We start from the raw sequence: 19,038 nt of genomic DNA, 5'->3' as shown, positions 1-19,038 counted from the left end.
ATGGCTCTGTCCACCTCTTTTTCTATTTATTTTATTTAAAACAGTTATCAACCAGAGGGATGACTTTAATTTTGCATCTCAGTTTGGAGGCATCCTGTGGTAGAAACTCCGACTGTGGTGAAGCGGGAGCCAACATCGGGCCTCTGTCCTTCCGTTTTCAGTCTTCTCCGTGGCCTGCTTTGCAGCCAGTTGTGGTGGGAAAGGCTGAGTCCCCTGCCCAACCGCTCCTGGACAGATGGCCACACTGCCATTTGCTCCTGTCTATAGGAAGTCTCTGGCTAGCTGTGCTGGAAACTCTGGAAGCAGGACAGCAAGAGCAGTTCCAGGCTTCCTTTTCAGCCGTCTGCCAGCTTGCTTTGTGCCTGGCTGGACTCCAGGTGTTAGAACAGAGGGAGGAAAGCTCGGAACAAAATTCAAACATTCTAGAAATTTCTTACAAAATTTAGGTTTTGATCTGTTTTTCCAGCTCTGGATTCACTACTAACTTCTGCCCTAATAAAATTAAATGTCCTTTGAAAAACAAGAAACTACAAGATATAGAGGATCCTTCAAAGCCATGTAAATCTGAAAAAGTAATGATTAGAATACAGAAAAAAATGAAGTAATAACTCATGCCTTTTATGACTTTTCAATCCACAGGATTATAAGTTCCATTTGGCTAGGAATGTTTTTCCCTTGAGGTTTTCCAGTGTCTGGTACCAGGCATTACTGAGTTTTCAGTGAATATTTATTGAATAAATTAAGAAAATGAAATTTAATGCATTTATGCAGATAGAAATAGGACTGTTTGAATATGTCATCATTTTTTTAGTGTTCCACACCAGGAGGACTTGTAGTACTATGTAACTTAAAAGGAAAGACAGCACTTTTCTCCTCAACGTTGAAAGATTGGTGAATTCCTGGTGCAGAACCAATAAAGGTGAAATCGGAAAATTTATTTTTGTATATTCAGCTCTCAGTCAGACTTCTGTGATCTGAATTCATCTCACAGATTTCATTTAGTTTTCACAGGGTTTTCAAAAACTTTTAAGCCATTTTTTAAACAAATCAGATAATTTCCCTTTATAAAAAAGAAGAATCTAGATTTTTGGCTATCTTTGATTAAGTGTCATTAGGATCAATGCATCAACGTTATCATTGTTATGATTTGTATTATTAATGCTATAGGAATTTTCACAGGTGGACTGATTAGGTTATGAGAGCTCTAACCTCATCAGTGGATTAATCCATTCCAATGGACTTCTTGGTGGTAACTGCAGGCAGGTGGGTTGTGAGCAAAGGAGTTGGATCCCTGGGGCATCCACGGCCCCTGCCTCTCTGCTTCCTGGCTGCCATGAGTGGAGCAGCTGTGGAGCAGCTGTCCTTCATCATACCTTGTCTCCATGACATCCTGACTCGCCTCAGGCCCAGAGCAATGGAGTTGGCGGATCAGGGGCTAACCTCTGAAACCATGAGCACAAAAGTCACTTCTCCCCATTTAAGTTTTTCTTGTCAGTTCTTTTGGTCCCAGCTTAGAAAAGCTGACTGACGCAATCATCAATACAATAATTACCTAGCAAATCTGCGTGGGCCCATGACTCAGGACTCTGAAAATAAACATTGCAGCATCTTTCTCCCTCCTTCCCTCTTTTCTCTATAGCGGCATTCAATAGTCCAAATTTCAGCAGCAAAGGAAGTACTCTGTCTGTGCTGGTCAATAATATAGCCACTAACCACAAGTGGTCATTGAACACAGGAAATGTCAATAGCGCAACAAAGAAACTGAAATTTTAACTTCATTAAATTCTAATTCATTTAAATTTCAACTCATGTGGCTGGGGGGCTACCATCTTGGTCAGCACAGCGCTATAGCTTCACTTACGTATACTTTGCTCTTCCCAGTGATCTTACCAAACATTGCTCTCTGGATCTGAAAACAATTTTTCTGTTTTAAGTAATTTGCAATATTTTAATTTTTTAATTGATAGAATTGTATGTATTTTTGAGGTATAACATGATGTTTTGAAGTACATATACCTGTGGATGAACTAAACGTAGGGAATTAAAATAGACATTACTCATTGTCATCATTTTGTGGTGCAATCATTGTGTTTGCACTCTTACATCCATCTCAGTACTATTCACAGAGGCTAAGAATGGGAATAGCCCAAGTGTCCATCAGTGGATGAACAGATAAAATATGGTATGTATGCACATTAGAATATTATGCAGCCTTAAGAAAGCAACATGAATGGAAGACATTATAATAAGCGAAATAAGCCAGGCACAGAAGGACAAACCCTGTGTGATCTCACTCATATGAGTAATCTAAAATAGTTGCTCTCATAGAGAGAGACAGTGGAACGGTGGGTGCCAGAGTGGTTGGCAGAGGGTGGTTTGGGAGATGTTGCTAGGTAGAAATATTTTAAAAGGTTATTTCTCCAGAGGTAATTTACCAACTTCACAGGAGATTATGACATGTAAAAATACATATTCCTTCTCTTTCTTTCTCTTATAACCCCCATAATTGTAGGGCAGCACTTGAGATCCCAGAGTTTGCATTTTAAACAGGCAATTCTAGGTGGTTTTTATAATCAGGTAAATTTTTTAAATTCTTTGAAATGAATAAGCTTCAGAGGATAAGAACCATAAATCAGCTTGCTTTATGTGACATCTGGGCATTATGAGCCCATCCTCCTGCCCTGCCTTCTACCCTACTTTTCCTTAACCTCTACCACCTCAAATAGCCACCACCAAATCCATTGTTCCCATATGTCTCTCAAGGGATGCACTGTCCTCTACATCCGTCATTTTAAAATAGGTAGTTTGAAGGGATGAGCCAGTTATGTTCTCCTACCATGATTGATACTGTATACCCACGAACATCAGCCCCTGCAGCAGCATTTGAACTGGATGACCCTGAACTACTTTCTATCACTGAGTCATAATGGAACCTTGACCCTGCTGAGCAATAATATTTTCTGATCATTTGGATTTGGAGCTCAAAAAGGACTATTGTTTATTTCTGCCTGGTGGTAGAATCAGGAGATACAAATTTGTGCTAAGGGGTGTATGCATCCCCATGAAGGAGCAGGTAAAGCTGATTCTCAGAAAAAGAAGAGAGTAAGGCAACTGCTCAGAGGTAGATCGGGAGAGAGGGAGCTTGCTTCCAGTTTCCCACCGAGGTGGTCTCCTGGGGAGTGTAGCGCAGGCTGGCTCTAAGGTGGAGGTGTCTATGGGAGGTGAGTGGCCAACATTCCCAAAAAGCCTGTCACATCTGCTCCCCAGCTAATCTCTCAGGTTTTGGCAACAAACTACTCTGCTAGCTACCAGCTAATCAAGGTGCCCGAAACATGCAATGCAAGTTTCATTATACCTAGATTGTCTGTTTTGTCCTCTCTTCTGTTTTATAATCTTATTTACCTTTATTGCTTGACTTTATCTACATATGCATTTCCTCACATATGAATAAACAATTTACACGTACAATCATTAAACTAGTTGAAAAGCAGCTCCTCACGTGTCTCTAGGAATTCTGCAAGGCCAGTTCCTCACCCCAGTTAATCTCTGTCCTGACAGGTTGGGGATGTTTCTTGTTGGCAAAATGAACCCTCAGACACGCGCCCCACAGTGGTGCAGGGAAGGAGACAGGAGTGAGAATTCTCTTAGACCAGGAACCCAGAGTTTGCTCAGTACTCAAGGAGCATTTAAAGGTACAGGTCACACACTGAGATTCTTAACCTGTAGTCGAGATAGAGCTGGGAAATTGACATTTTTAACAATGCCATGGACTTCCTGATACCGGTAGAGTAAGGGATTTATTTTGAAGAACAATGTACTAGAAAGGAAAAAATATATATATCAGACAATAATAAAGGTGGTTTGGGGTGAGTGGGAGTGGAGGGTGAGGGGGTCTGTTGCTGTCAGCATCAGAAAGGCATTTCTGCTATCCACAATGCCACCACTTTCACTACTCCCTGGTGGTGGTGGCTTACTGTGAGCCGTGACCGGAGGCACAGTCAGAGCTTTAGCAAGAGGCAAGACGGCTGCTGGTCCTTGGACCAGTGAAGAGAAATGAAGTCAGTATGTGGTAAATAACAGGAAGTCATCTGTGAGCAAATTAGGTACGAGCTGGTATATTAGTCTGTTCCTGCCCTTATAAAAAATACCATCCCATCGATGGGATCATATAATAAAGTATAGATTTAGTTCCCACAGCTCTGGAGGTGGGTAAGTCCAGGTTCAGTGTGCCAAGAGATTGTGTCGGTGAAACCTGCTTCCAAGATGGTGCCTCTCGTGGAGTCCTTACGTGACAAAAGGAGCGTAAAAGGAATGGATACTGTCTTCTCTCGGGAGGGAAGAGACCCAAGGTGCTGAAAGGGCGTTAGTCCCTAACGCATCAGTGCTGGGAGTTGGGGCCTCGTGGGAGTTGAGGTCACGCGGCTCTGTTCTCATGGAGGGATTCATGCTGCTGTAGAAAAGGGGTTTGGGAAGTGGGTCCTCAGCTCTTCTCTCTTCTGCCATGAGGACGGTCATTCCTCGCGGCCCTCTGGAGGATGGCTCAGGGGCCATCTCCGAGGCAGAGAGACGAGACCCTCACCTGTTGGTGCCTTGCTCTTGAACCCCCTGGCCTCCCGAACCATGAGGATACAAACCTCTGCTTTTCATCCGGAGTGTAGCCTGAGGTATTCTGTTACAGAAGCACCAAAAAGATTGAGACGGAGGACAGCAAGGGACTAGGGAGGTCCCTTCCACCTCTTCCACAAGAGCACCAATCCCATTCACGCAGGCAACTGCCATCATTTCCCAGAAGCCCCACCTATGATGTGGCTCCAACTTGTGAAGTTTGGGGGACACATACATTCACATACTGCAGCTGGCTCTGAAAGAACGGCATGGGGTGACTCGAAAGGTCAGGATAGTTCAGGACTTTATCTTAACTACCAAAATCTAGCATCGAATCACTTTTTAGAATCAATGGACCAGGGCAGTCTCAGCAGAGTTGACAAACTGGCCTGGATAACTTTGGCAGCCGGGGCAGGAACCGTCATATGCATCATGGGATGTGTAACAGCATCCCTGCCCTGTCCCTGCTAAATGCCCAGCAGCACCATGACCAACTGACCAGCTGTGATAATTGGAATTTCTCCAGATATTGCCAAATGTCCTCTGAGGGGCAAAACTGCCCCCTGCTAAGAACCGCTGGTGTACATAGAGGAGAACAGGGAGCATGGGGGACAAGGGTTCTGGAAAAAACATCGTGGGATCCTTTTGCAAATTCCACTTTGTTTAAAATTTTCTTTTAGAGCCAAACACCAAAATTGTATGTAAGCAGATACAGTATCAATAAAGCTTCTCGTTTATTAAAAAAACAAAATACAAAACTTTAGTAGGCTTATGAGGAAACTCTGTTCCTTGGAATTTGACTTTAGTAATTTTAAGTTTTTACAAATCCAAATACTGTCACATTCACTGCATACAGCTGGATAAACAAACTTAAGGAACACTTTCAGCCACATCTTCATTAGTAACTCTGCAGGCAAAATCCCTATCATTTTGAGATGTTTTGTATTCAAAGCAATTGCTAAGAGTATCTCCAGATTCTACTGCCTTCCTCAAATCTTTGTTTTGTCTTTATTATTGGTGTGGTACATTACTGCTGGCCAAATGTGCAACAAAATTTGCAGCTTATATTTGGTGTCTGTTTCTAAATGTTCACGGCTACTATAACCACAAACTTGGGGGCAAATACTAATTCTAGTATTGTTAATGGATTAATCTGATACACATCTGGGCCTGGTAAGCGGTTCAGGAAATCTGCATTTGACCTCTCACAGGCAAAGCCTCAGCAAGAAGGCGTATGCTAAAGAATAGCGAAACCATTCCTAGATTCAAATGAGGGTGCATTCTGTGATCTGAGGAATTGGGGATCTGAGCATGCTCAGTTGCTAAATGCTCAGTTGCTAAATGCACAGCAATGAGTTCTAGGATATCTTGGTCCCGATTATCAAGAGTCCACAAGAGTAATAGATCACAGACAAATAAGACTTCAGCCCAAGGACTTTATATAGTGTCAACTTTGTTTTATTGCTTGCATTTTATTGTTCTGAAAGACTGTGGAGTGTTTAACTTATGTTCTAAGGTTTAGAACTTGAATTTACCTATCTGGAGACATAAAATTCTTGCAGAAATTCTCTTTAAAATGTTGGCTGGCTTCCCAGACTTAGGTGTCACTTAAATTAAGTCACCCCGAGACTTAGCTCCAACTATGGGTTGTGTGCAACAAGCTTCTCAGCAGTTAGAAGAAAAAGGGTCAGGGCCCGAGCTTCTGCTCAAATTCTGCAACCCACTTCAGACCTGTGACTTTTCCCTCTTCTGTCATGCAAGTGTCAGACCCTAAAACAGATACTGTGAATAAAGAAGAAGAAAGAGAGAAGAAAGAAAGAAAGAAAGATAGAAAGAAAGAAAGAAAGAAAGAAAGAAAGAAAGAAAGAAAGAAAGAAAGAAAGAAAGAGGGGGGAGGAGGGAAGGAGGGAGGGAGGGAGGAAGGAAGGAGGGAGGGAGGAGGGAACTAAAGGAAGGAAGGAACCAGGGAGGGAGGGAAGGAGAGAGGGGAAGAGGGAAGAGAGAAAGACTTGTGTACTGAGGGATTGATTCTAAAATTGATTTTATTCTGAAAATCCCTGTCTCTGTTGTAAATTCGGTGGTTGAGGATAGATTGAAAGATATGCAAAGAAAGAAAACTGATTTTTATAAGTGTTTTGAAATCGCTGTGAAAAATCTCATGTAGATTTAAGATCCTTTTATGTAGAGAGAAATCCCCAGAGCAACAGACTGTACTGTTCTTCACTTCCATTAAAATAAGATACTGCTTCAGGATTCTGAATTTAGCAGCTGTTGGTATATGTGTCTCTTGCCACACTCATAAAGGTTCTTAACGTACAATAACATAGCATATAGCTCATCCCTTCTATGGCTGGATGCATTATTTATAATTAACTAACTTTGTACCATCTTCATGTGTGGAAGGAACAATAATTGGAGCTATCCATTTTTAGTCCACAGGAAACGAGACTCTCTTCATTTTTAATAGTGCCATTTACCCACCACCCTTTCTGCCAATGATTTGGATTGTTCATCTGTGGCTCCTGTTTTATTTCAGTGCACTCACATTTCACAAGTGTGAGAAGATGCCTGTTCAAAATGAATAGCCTGAAAGCTCATCTGAGAATGCTGAGAGGTTAGCTCCTCCCCACAGCTTCAGCCCAGATGCATGGGGCAGAACTGGAAGTCCACAATGTCTTTACCTGGTTTCGTTCATCTATAAAGTAAGAATGATCATATCGGTGTCAATAAATCTGAAGATGTAACGATTAAATGAAACTTAAAATATCTGTCTGGCAGATGTTTGAGCACCAGTTCTCCCTGAGTCATCTATTTCTTGCATTACGGGGCGCTTTGGATTCACATAATCAGAGTCCTATCTGTATATTTTGTTCTGAGACAAGGTCCACATAGTTACTAAGTGTGTCTACCAGAGCTAATTCCTAGGTTCAGCTCTGCAGAAACGGTGGCATCTTTGCAGACAGGCTTTCCGTTTCCCCAACTGTATTCTCTGATAAAGGAGGAAGGAGAACAGGGATTTTCTCCATCACAGGTCACATGGAGAGAGTATACAGATGTTTATAAGAGGTTCTGTCTCTGGATGTGAAAGACCTTTGTTTAGGAATAAATCTCAGTAGAGGAGACCAAGATCTATGTAAGCCCACTTGTTAAAAGTTTAACTCATTTTAAACAAAAGTATAGTACCTACAAAGAGGACTGCATTCTACTCCTGACTTGAAGGAGCATCAAATGGAGTAAGGAATGGAACCACCATTTGACCCAGTTATCCTACTCCTTGGCCTTTACCCAAAGGACTAAAAATCAGCATACTATAGTGACACAGCCACATCAATTCACAATAGCTAGATTGCGGAACCAACCTAGATGCTCTTCAATAGATAAATGGATAAAGAAACTGTGGTATATATACATAATGGAATATTATTCAGCCTTAAAGAAGAAGAAAATCATGGAACTTGCAGGTAAATGGATGGAGCTGGAGAATATCATGCTAAGCGAGATGAGACAATCCCAAAAAACCAAAATCAAATATTTTTTCTGATTAAGTGGATGCTGATACGTAAGGGTGGAGGTGGGGGTAGGGGAAGAATGGAGGGAATTTGGATTAGGCAGAGGGAAATGAAGGGAGGGGAGGGGAGAGGAGGAGGGGAAGGAAAGATGGTGGAATGAGACAAACATCATTACCCTATGTACATGTATGATTATATGAATGATATGACTATATTGTGTACAACCAGAGAAAAATGAAAAGTTGTACTCCATTTCTGTACAATGAATCGAAATGCAGTATGCTGTCATGTATAACTAAATAGAACAAATTTAAAAAATAGAGTACAGGAGTCAGCCAGGAGAAACAGTAAGCATACAAAAAATTCTAAGGGTTGAATATATAAGTACAAAAAATATAGTGCTAGTCATACAATTTGGCTCCAGAAATTCAGGAGTTATGTACAGAGGAAATTAAGCAACTGAGTTGAGACCAGGATAATGAAAGAAATTTGATATTCAGAAAAATTGGAACTGGTAAATGGGGGTGATTGAGTATTGACTATTTGAAAATAAGAAATAGAATAAATACAGTTTCTGAAGAGCTAAAGCAAAAGTCATCTGGACTGGGGTGGATATCCCAGTATGAGGAACAGAAGAGTACTCTTATTACTACTGAGCTGTTACTTGTGGTGGTGGAGGTGAGACCTTGGGTTAGGTCTTGTCAAACTGTAATCTCTTATCTGCAAGAAGTTCCCAGTGTCCACTATAAGAGGAAATCCTGCTCTAGGATTCCCAAGCTCTGGAACTGCACAAGCCAGGGAGAGTAACCAAGACAGGCTGCCTTCTTCACCTGTGTGCAGATTTTTTACTATAGGACGATTTCTGTTCATTTTGAGTTTCCTTCTACCTGTTTATCCCATTCTACTCTCCTATTTATAATGCCCGTTGTAATTATTTTTGATTAGTAAAGACGATTCATTTTTGTTTTTTTGCCCTGGTCTTTAGCATTCGTGCTACTGAAATTATTTCCACATACTAATATATGCATTTTGGTTTTGCTTTGCTATGACAGTAACCTCAGCCAGGTTGCCTCTGGCTTCCAAGAAGTGGTCCTTCCCTCTCCAGCGCTGGCTCTTTCCTGAAGGGCGACTTGTTATCACAAACGTCATCCCGGCTCTTCCCGCTCATCCCGCTCATCATCTATCATCAACCTCATCCTCCCTGTCTTCCTGCCACCCTTGGCTCTGGTACAGTTGTCCTCTTCGCTGAACCAAATGATTTCAAGGCCAGCCCCGCCGATGGTGGCCCTGGCGCTCCCTAACTCCCCCTCCTCCAGCCCTGGGCGCAGAGCCGCCGCAGCCCGGACCCCCAGCTCCCCAGCCTCTTCCCCGCCGCGCTTGGCCCCGCCCCGCCCCGCCCCCGACCACGCCCCCACAACCGGCCACGCCCCCGCAGGCCCGCGTCGCCGGCTCTCCGCGCCCGAGGCTCCGCCCCGCCCCGCCCCGCCCCGCCCCCGTCCGCCGGCCCCCTTCGCCGTCTCTCGCCCTCCCTTGGCCGCGCGGCCGGAGCTGGCGCGGAGCAGCGGCGGCCGCAGCGGCATCGCGGCCTGGCGACGCGGCCCCGGCTGGACACGCTGCCCCAAGCGCACGCCGCTTACGGCTGCCTGCGGGTTCGGGGCTCCCGGGAGCGTCCGGCGTTCCCCGAGGGCGGGCGTGCCGGAGCGCCGCGGGGCGCGGGGCGCCAGCGCCGCGGAGCAGCCCGCGCGCCGCCTCAGCCCGTCGGAGAGCGGGGTCCCTGCGGGGCTGCCGGCCGGCTCCCAGCCGCCGCGGCTCTCGGGGCCCAGCGCCGCCCCAGACCCGTCGCGGCCGGCCGGAGGTAAGCGCCCTGGGCCAGCGGGGGTCGGCCGCCCCGGACCTCCGCGCCGGGTCGGCGGGTCGCCCGCGCGGGAAGGGGCGCAGGCCGGGGGGCGCGGAGGAGAAGTGCAACAGGCAGGCGGGCGGGCCGGGCAACTCGAGCGCGGCGCCTCCTGCGCAGAGCAGACTTGCCGGGGCCGAAACTTGGGGAGGCTCTTGTCTCGCGGACCGGGCGGCGCGGGCCGCGGCTCGCTGCGCGGGCTCCGCGCGCCCTCTGCTGCCCGCCGCGCGCAGGCCGGCGCCGGCCACAGGTGAGGCGCCCTGCCGCCCCGCCGGCCTGGCCGCTGGAGCAGGCACCCTTTCCTCCTCCTCGTCTTTCTCCTCCGTGGCAGCCCCTGGTCTGGCCAAGGCCAGACCTTCAGCCAGAGTAACAGAAAAGGCCCTTTCGACGTTTACTCGTCTTCCCTGGGTCTTTCCTACCCCAAATGCTAAGAATGACAGCAGTACTCCTCTTTAACTGCATTTTAATAAAAGCATGCAAAAAGGACTAGAGCAAACCACAGTTAAAATATAAATATGTGTCTCACAGGTGCTTGTCATTCACTCACATTCGTTGGAATCCTTGTATGTGAAGAGCAGCATGAGAAAAAGATTCACTTCATTTTATCTATCAATCTCTTGGTTTGTGTATAATATCAGATTTTATTATAATTCTAAAATTTCTATCAAGTGACTGTAGAGTGTTTTGATCATTAGTTTGTCTTCACTTTCAGCTACCTGTAGCCTCAGACAGTTGCTTTGTTTTGTTTTTCCCCAGAAAGGAGTGTCATGAAAAAGGAAGAAAAAAGAGACGTCATTGTCACTGTCGGTGAAAGGGGACTTTTATTTTCCCGTTGATGGTTACTTCGTGATTGGAAAATATGTGCCTAGGTGGCTGAAGAGATTAGATTTTTATAGTTTTATCGATGAAGCTGATAGAGGAAGACACGAAAATGCTTTCCTGGGTCATATAGTCAGGAAGCCTGGAAAAGACATTTGAAATGAAGGCAGGAATTTTAATTTTTTTTTTTTTTTTTTGGACCACATGGGACTTTGAACTTACTTTTTTGAAGATGTTTTTCTCTTAAACATGGAAGAAGAAATAATTCATAAACCAAGAAGTATTAAAAGTTGAAGGGACTAATCAGTAATTCCATTCATTCCAGGAATGTCAGTACTTTGTCACAGTCTTCAGTCAGACACACAGAAACAAATCATACATGTGTGGTGAGTGTGTCACCATGATGGCTTTCTGTGCTGCCAGTGACTCTTTAATTTTAAGTTTGGAGTGCTTTTTCTTTTTTGTACAATGTATGATTTGACTCTTCCTGTTAAAATAGATTAGTGTAAAGGAAGTAAATGCTGCACTTTTAATATTTTGACTCTTACCACTGTTCCTGCGTGTTACAGAAAAATTAGAGGTATTAATAATATTCCTTGAAGTTTTACTGGAAGCAAAACTGTGCCAGGGACACAGATACACTGTGTAAGTTTTCTCTTTTTGGCAACTGTACCTGCTTTGGATGAGCTGAATGTCAGCAAAGAAGATTTTAAATTCAGTTTTATGGAGATCTTTAATATATGTTTTATATTAACCAGATGGAAAACACATTAAGCACCCTCTTTGTCACGTATGCCTAAGGAAAGGATCTTCCCGATGGATCATGGCGTTAATGTTTACAGGACATTTCCTACTTTTAACATTAGTGATGTTTGGTTTCTCTACTCTTGAAGAATCTGTAAGCAATTACTCTGAATGGGCAGTTTTCACAGATGAAATAGATCAGTTTAAGACACAGAAAGTGCAAGATTTCAGACCCGAACATAAGCTGAGGAGAAATATGCTTCATCCAAGTTTATATTTCGATGCTGGAGAAATCCAAGCAATGAGACAGAAGTCTCGCACAAGCCATTTGCATCTTTTCAGAGCTATCAGAAGTGCAGTGACAGTCATGCTGTCCAACCCAACATACTACCTACCTCCACCCAAGCATGCCGATTTTGCTGCAAAGTGGAATGAAATCTATGGTAACAATCTGCCTCCTTTAGCGTTGTACTGTTTATTATGTCCAGAAGACAAAATTGCCTTTGAATTTGTCTTGGAATATATGGACCGGATGGTTGGCTACAAAGACTGGCTAGTTGAGAATGCACCAGGAGATGAGGTTCCAGTTGGCCATTCATTAACAGGTTTTGCCACTGCCTTCGACTTTTTATATAACTTATTAGATAATCATCGAAGACAAAAATACCTGGAAAAAATATGGGTTATTACTGAGGAAATGTATGAGTATTCCAAGGTTCGCTCCTGGGGCAAACAACTTCTCCATAACCATCAAGCTACCAATATGATAGCATTACTCACAGGGGCCTTGGTTACTGGGGTAGATAAAGGATCTAAAGCAAATATATGGAAACAGGTTGTAGTAGATGTGATGGAAAAGACAATGTTTCTATTGAATCATATTGTTGATGGCTCCTTGGATGAAGGTGTGGCCTATGGAAGCTACACAGCTAAATCAGTCATACAGTATGTGTTTTTGGCACAGCGCCATTTTAATATCAACAACTTGGATAATAACTGGTTAAAAATGCACTTTTGGTTCTATTATGCCACCCTTTTGCCAGGTTTCCAAAGAACTGTGGGTATAGCAGATTCAAATTATAATTGGTTTTATGGTCCAGAGAGTCAGCTAGTTTTCTTGGATAAGTTTATCTTAAAGAATGGAGCTGGAAATTGGTTAGCTCAGCAAATTAGAAAGCATCGACCTAAAGATGGACCAATGGTTCCTTCCACTGCCCAGAGGTGGAGTACTCTCCACACGGAATACATCTGGTATGATCCACAGCTAACCCCACAACCCCCTGCTGAATATGGTACTGCAAAGATGCACACATTTCCTAACTGGGGAGTAGTCACTTATGGGGCTGGACTACCAAACACTCAAACCAATACCTTTGTGTCCTTCAAATCTGGGAAGCTGGGGGGACGAGCTGTGTATGACATAGTTCACTTTCAGCCATACTCCTGGATTGATGGCTGGAGAAGCTTTAACCCTGGACATGAACATCCAGATCAGAACTCATTTACATTTGCCCCCAATGGGCAAGTTTTTGTTTCTGAAGCTCTCTATGGACCAAAGCTGAGCCACCTTAACAATGTATTGGTGTTTGCTCCATCACCCTCAAGCCAATGTAATAAGCCTTGGGAAGGTCAACTGGGAGAATGTGCACAGTGGCTCAAGTGGATTGGTGAGGAAGTTGGTGATGCTGCAGGGGAAATCATCACTGCCTCTCAACACGGGGAAATGATATTTGTGAGTGGGGAAGCAGTATCTGCTTATTCTTCGGCAATGAGACTGAAAAGTGTGTATCGTGCTTTACTCCTCTTAAATTCTCAAACTCTGCTAGTCGTTGACCACATTGAGAGGCAAGAAGCTTCCCCAATAAATTCTGTCAGTGCCTTCTTTCATAACCTGGATATTGATTTTAAATACATCCCATATAGGTTTATGAATAGGTATAATGGTGCCATGATGGATGTATGGGATGCACATTACAAAATGTTTTGGTTTGATCACCGTGGCAATAGCCCGATGGCTAGTATACAGGAAGCAGAGCAAGCAGCTGAATTTAAGAAACGGTGGACTCAATTTGTTAATGTTACGTTTCAGATGGAATCCACAATCACAAGAATTGCATATGTCTTTTATGGGCCATATGTCAATGTTTCCAGCTGCAGATTCATTGATAATTCCAATTCTGGACTTCAGATTTCTCTCAATGTCAATAACACTGAACACGTTGTTTCCATTGTAACTGACTACCACAACCTGAAAACAAGATTCAGTTACCTGGGATTCGGTGGCTTTGCCAATGTGGCTGACCAAGGTCAAATAACCCGATTTGGGTTGGGTACTCAAGCAATAGTACTGCCAGTCAGACATGATAGAGCTATTTTCCCTTTTGGATTTAAGTTTAACATAGCAATTGGATTAATTTTGTGCATTAGTTTGGTGATTTTAACATTTCAGTGGCGGTTTTACCTTTCTTTTAGAAAACTAATGCGTTGGATACTAATTCTTGTTATTGCCTTGTGGCTTATTGAACTGCTGGATGTGTGGAGCACTTGCACTCAGCCCATCTGTGCAAAATGGACGAGGACAGGAACCGAGACAAGCAAGAAGTCTGTGTCTTCCAAAGGGCACTATGCGGATCTTCCTGATGTTGTCATTACCTCACTTCCTGGTTCAGGAGCTGAAATACTCAAACAACTTTTTTTCAATAGTAGTGATTTTCTGTACATCAGAGTTCCTACAGCCTACATTGATATCCCTGAAACCGAATTTGAAATTGATTCATTTGTAGATGCTTGTGAGTGGAAGGTATCAGATATCCACAGTGGGCATTTCCGTGTACTTCGAGGATGGTTGCAATCTTTAGTCCAGGACACAAAATTACATTTGCAAAACATCCGTCTGCATGAACCCAGTAGGGGTAAACTGGCTCAATATTTTACAACAAATAAGGACAAGAAAAGAAAATTGAAAAGGAGAGAGTCTTTGCCAGAACAAAGAAGTAGAATGAGAGGCACTTTTGACAGAGATGCTGAATATATTAGGGCTTTGAGGAGACACCTAGTCTATTACCCAAGTGCACGTCCTGTGCTTAGTTTAAGTAGCGGTAGCTGGACGTTGAAGCTTCACTTTTTTCAGGAAGTTTTAGGAGCTTCCATGAGGGCATTGTATATTGTAAGAGACCCTCGGGCATGGATTTATTCAATGCTGTACAGTAGTAAGCCGAGTCTTTACACTCTGAAGAATGTACCAGAGCACTTAGCAAGGTTGTTTAAAATAGAGGGAGGTAAAGGCAAATGTGACTTAAATTCAGGCTATGCTTTCGAGTATGAACCATTGAGGAAAGAATTAGAAAAATCTGAATCAAATGCTGTCTCCTTATTGTCTCATTTATGGCTCGCAAATACAGCAGCAGCCTTGAGAATAAATACAGATTTGCTGCCTACCAGCTACCAGCTGGTCAAGTTCGAAGATATTGTTCATTTTCCTCAGAAGACTACTGAAAGAATTTTTGCTTTTCTTGGAATTCCATTGTCTCCTGCTAGTTTAAACCAAATATTGTTTGCCACTTCTACAAACCTTTTTTATCTTCCATATGAAGGGGAAATATCACCAACTAATACTAATGTTTGGAAACAAAACTTGCCTAGAGATGAAATTAAACTAATTGAAAACATCTGCTGGACACTGATGGATCGTCTAGGATATCCAAAGTTTATGGACTAAATGCTGCAGGTCAGCAGAAATTTGCACTAATGCTTCCCTACCCACTTTGTGGATATGGACTAGAAGAGTTGGTTTATTCTTGTATTCTGTGTGTGTGTGTGTGTGTGTGTGTGTGTGTGTGTTCTGTCTTTTATTTGCACAGAGAGATTATTTAAAAAATAGGCACCATATTTGGCCTAGCAGGATTTATTTTTATGTTACCACTTCCTTGCTTTTGTTTCTGAATTTTTTTCTGCTAAAATATTTCTGTTTCAGAAGTGTAGATGAAATTATGTCGTGGGGTTCTGGGAAAATGGGAAGATTTTAAAGGATTTTGTTTAACTTGCCTTCTGTAACTGTGCTAACCTATCTGGGGACCTCATACACTACTAAAGGCCTTGCAGTTGCTGCTTTACCCAAGCGTCTCTTCCTTTCAAGATGGACTATTTATCTTTTTGAAAAGGTCTTTTAACATACTTACCTTGCACAAAGAAAAAAAAAAAAAAGTGAATTCCTTTTACTTTATATAACACTCAGTGATATCACTGGAGAAATGGAGTTAAGTTCCTATCAGAACTACAGAATTCCTTCTGGAAATGCAGATGGAAATACAGCATAAACTTTTTTTTTTTTTTTAAAGTCAGAAATAGTAATCTGGAAAGTTTCCTTAAAGTTTTTTACTTACAAATAATAAGAAATAAGTCTGAACAATCTGGGTGCTGAGGGCTGGGTTTTTAGACATGCTTATCTGTTTAAAACTCTCTTTTTTGGCTTCCTGAAGCTACAGCTGTTTGCCATTACACTACTCCCACCCTGTCCTTTTTGTCACTGTCAAGCAAAACAGTCGGTAGTTACTAATTGTTAAACTCCCAGTATTTGTGGAGATTTCCTCTTCTCCGATGATTAATTTTGCATTAAGGACTGACACAGACTTAGAATCGAATTTATTTTTTGTGGAATTACCACTGGATGACTCAAAGAAAGCAGTGCCGCTGCTGCCAATGTTTTCTTAGACTGGAGACAGAATTGGAAAACTGCCTGACTTTTCTTGCTTCCTTTTGAGTAAGTTTAGAGACCGCCAGTGTCTGCAAAATTGAAGGCAAATGGGAGATGATGTCAGAGGCATCTGTTTCTTTTACCATCTGCATCTTATTACAAATGTAGTCAACATAAAATGTGCTTCATTTTACTTTGGTGTGTTCTGAAATCAAAATGCTATGCCATTATAAGCCAGTGGAGTAATTACAATGTACTGGATGAAAACTATCAGGCAGTGTCGAGACTTGATGAAAATCTTTGTAGAGATTGCAGTCTTCTTCCTGATGTTCAGACTACAAACTGTAGTTCCTTCAAGCTCGCTAACACTTGGAGTCTGTCATTCTGACCTAGATAAAAGTGGTTCTGTCTCAGTAGTTTGTTATTATGTCAAAATGTGCCTCAAAAGTGATAAAGCTGTGGCTATGTTACATTCCAGCTAAATCTAACTTGGCTGTCATTTTCCTTCCATTATGATATGATACTGCTCCCTTCCTCCACATTTACTTCCCATAACTCCCATAATTTTCCCTTTATGGTAACAAAATGAATAAAAATTATATTCATGTGGGTTAAGAGGGCAATGAAGACTTCTACCTATTATTCTTAAGGAAGATTGTTTTATCTCAGGGTCAATCAACAAACATTTAAAATTGCTACATGGATGATAACACTGTTTCCATTATTGCTCAGAGTCTCAGTGTTTGCTTTCAATTCCCAGGATGTGTGATCTCGAATCAGATAAAATAAAAAGGATCTGGGTTGGAAGTAGTATTAGATCTGATAAGGTAAGAATTACACATGGGTGCTGGTATCAGAGAAGACAACAGAAGCCACCCCTGCCTTTCTTTGAACATACAGAAATGCCTGCATAAGCAGAGGACAACCTAATGAAACGTGTGGAGGAACAGGGGAAAGAAGATACGTGGAAAATGAAAGAGTGATTCTGAGAATGAATATGGGAATTTATTGATAGCAGAACAAAGAAGGTTCACCCAAATGGCCTTCACAGTGGACTGTAACTCTCATTCTAACACAGCAATACAGAGTTCTCTGTCTCTGTACTCATTCATTCCCAATCCAGAGGGAAAATTTTAGATGCAAGCCCCACTACTTAGGTAACTCTAATGTAGAAAATTTGCTGAAGACTGTACTTGGAAATTCTCCTGTGAGGAGTGTTATGCTGGGAAAGGGGATGACACATCCATCAAACTTGCGGAATGTGTGTGCACACACATGATCACACTTCTGCCTTGTAATCTGAATACCTAAGGTCACTGCTTCTCCTAGTACATCCTCAGGTCCTGCACTGTCGTTCAGGGTAATCTAGGAGAAAGTTGAGTTGTCTGTACACATACTTTTACTCATCTTGCAAATAAGATGATTACTAACACTTGTTTGAAAACCTTTATAAAATGTCCTATCTATAATAGTCACCCCTTCCTTCATTTCCCAAATTTAGACTTATTGGAAATAAGCTACTTTAACAAAATTTTATTAAAACTAATGATAATGAAATTTTAAAAAGTTTTGCTGCCAAAAGTAAAATAGCAAATGTAATGATAATTTGACTTACAAAGTTTGAAATGACAGATTTTTCTCACGATGAAATAGAAAGCCCACATCTAAAGTTGAATGTACCACAATGAAAAGTCCAGAGAGGATTGGAAATAGATTCTACTCAGGAGAAGGAAACTAAATCTGTGAATTTGCTTCAGTTTAAATTTTAAAATACAGATTTTATCAATATGACACAAGACCATGGACTTATTGGGCCTAGATTCCAAAATATTACACAATTGATTACTTTTGGACAATAACTGATAGATGCCTGGCAAGAATAGGATCATTTTTATTTATATCAAATCCCAAGGAATATTAGAGGAATTGCCTTCTCCAAATATATTCAAAAAAGCACTCCCCTCATACACATGAGCATGTCTTAAAAATCCTCATTATGAACTTGTCACCCCTCCTCTCTGCCACTTATTTTTTAGTTCTCTTTAGTTATACATGGCAGTAGAATGTATTTTGACATATAATACATGGAGTATTACTTCCCATTCTTGTATTTGTACATGATGTCTGCCATTTATTTTTGATTGGCATTATTGATAAGCAGAGATGTTATGCATCATCAAAAATCCTAGAAATTCTTATATAAAGTATATCACATTTACTTATCTACAAGTGAGTAAAAATGGTAATTTTCAAATTGCAATGTGGTTTGATTTCATTAACTTTGATCATAATTAGAAAAGTTTTCACTGATTAGGAAAAAATGTAAATAGAAGGTAATATGTTGTATCACCACTTTCAGGGTGTTTAACCTTATATGAAGACATTGAATATTTTCTTCTTATATGTTAACCAAATTATTGTATCTGAATAATCAGTCACTACATTTTGGCAGAAAAATTATCCAAATAAGTATTGAGACTCAAGTTACTGGATTTTGCAGAGAATGTTAGACACTTTAAAAACCAGAGTCTAACATTCTCTAAAAAGTTGTAGATGCTTAAGCTATAATTTATATGGATTTATATTTTATGTAATCCAGGTAACATGTTTAATTGATTCTGATTCCAAAGATGGATTTCAGCTAAGTCTTTCAAACCATGGGAATTTTTGTTTTTGTTTTTCACACCTTATCTTGTTATGTAGCAAAAAACAAATAACAACAACAACAACAAAAAAAAAAACAAACAAGAAGATAAAACAGACTGAAGATCATA

General features: G+C 41.7%; 1 protein-coding gene across 1 annotated transcript; it reads left to right on the top strand.

Moving 5' to 3' along the window:
* Positions 1–9,668: 9,668 nt before the first annotated feature.
* Dsel (dermatan sulfate epimerase like) lies at positions 9,669–18,988 on the top strand. Its single transcript, XM_047526972.1, has 2 exons — positions 9,669–9,969; positions 10,765–18,988. Exon 2 carries the CDS (start codon positions 11,651–11,653, stop codon positions 15,287–15,289), a length of 3,639 nt encoding a protein of 1,212 aa, XP_047382928.1. The 5' UTR covers positions 9,669–9,969; positions 10,765–11,650; the 3' UTR covers positions 15,290–18,988.
* The last annotated feature ends 50 nt before the right edge of the window (positions 18,989–19,038 follow it).

Source organism: Sciurus carolinensis, chromosome 15 (genome assembly GCF_902686445.1).
Source record: "Sciurus carolinensis chromosome 15, mSciCar1.2, whole genome shotgun sequence".
Taxonomy (NCBI): Eukaryota; Metazoa; Chordata; class Mammalia; order Rodentia; family Sciuridae; genus Sciurus; species Sciurus carolinensis.
The sequence above is the reverse complement of the archived record's forward strand: the minus strand, read 5'-3'. Positions and strand labels throughout refer to the sequence as shown.

Coding starts and splice junctions, on each gene's coding strand:
- Dsel (XM_047526972.1), top strand. CDS start 11,651: ATGGCGTTAATGTTTACAGGACATTTCCTACTTTTAACATTAGTGATG.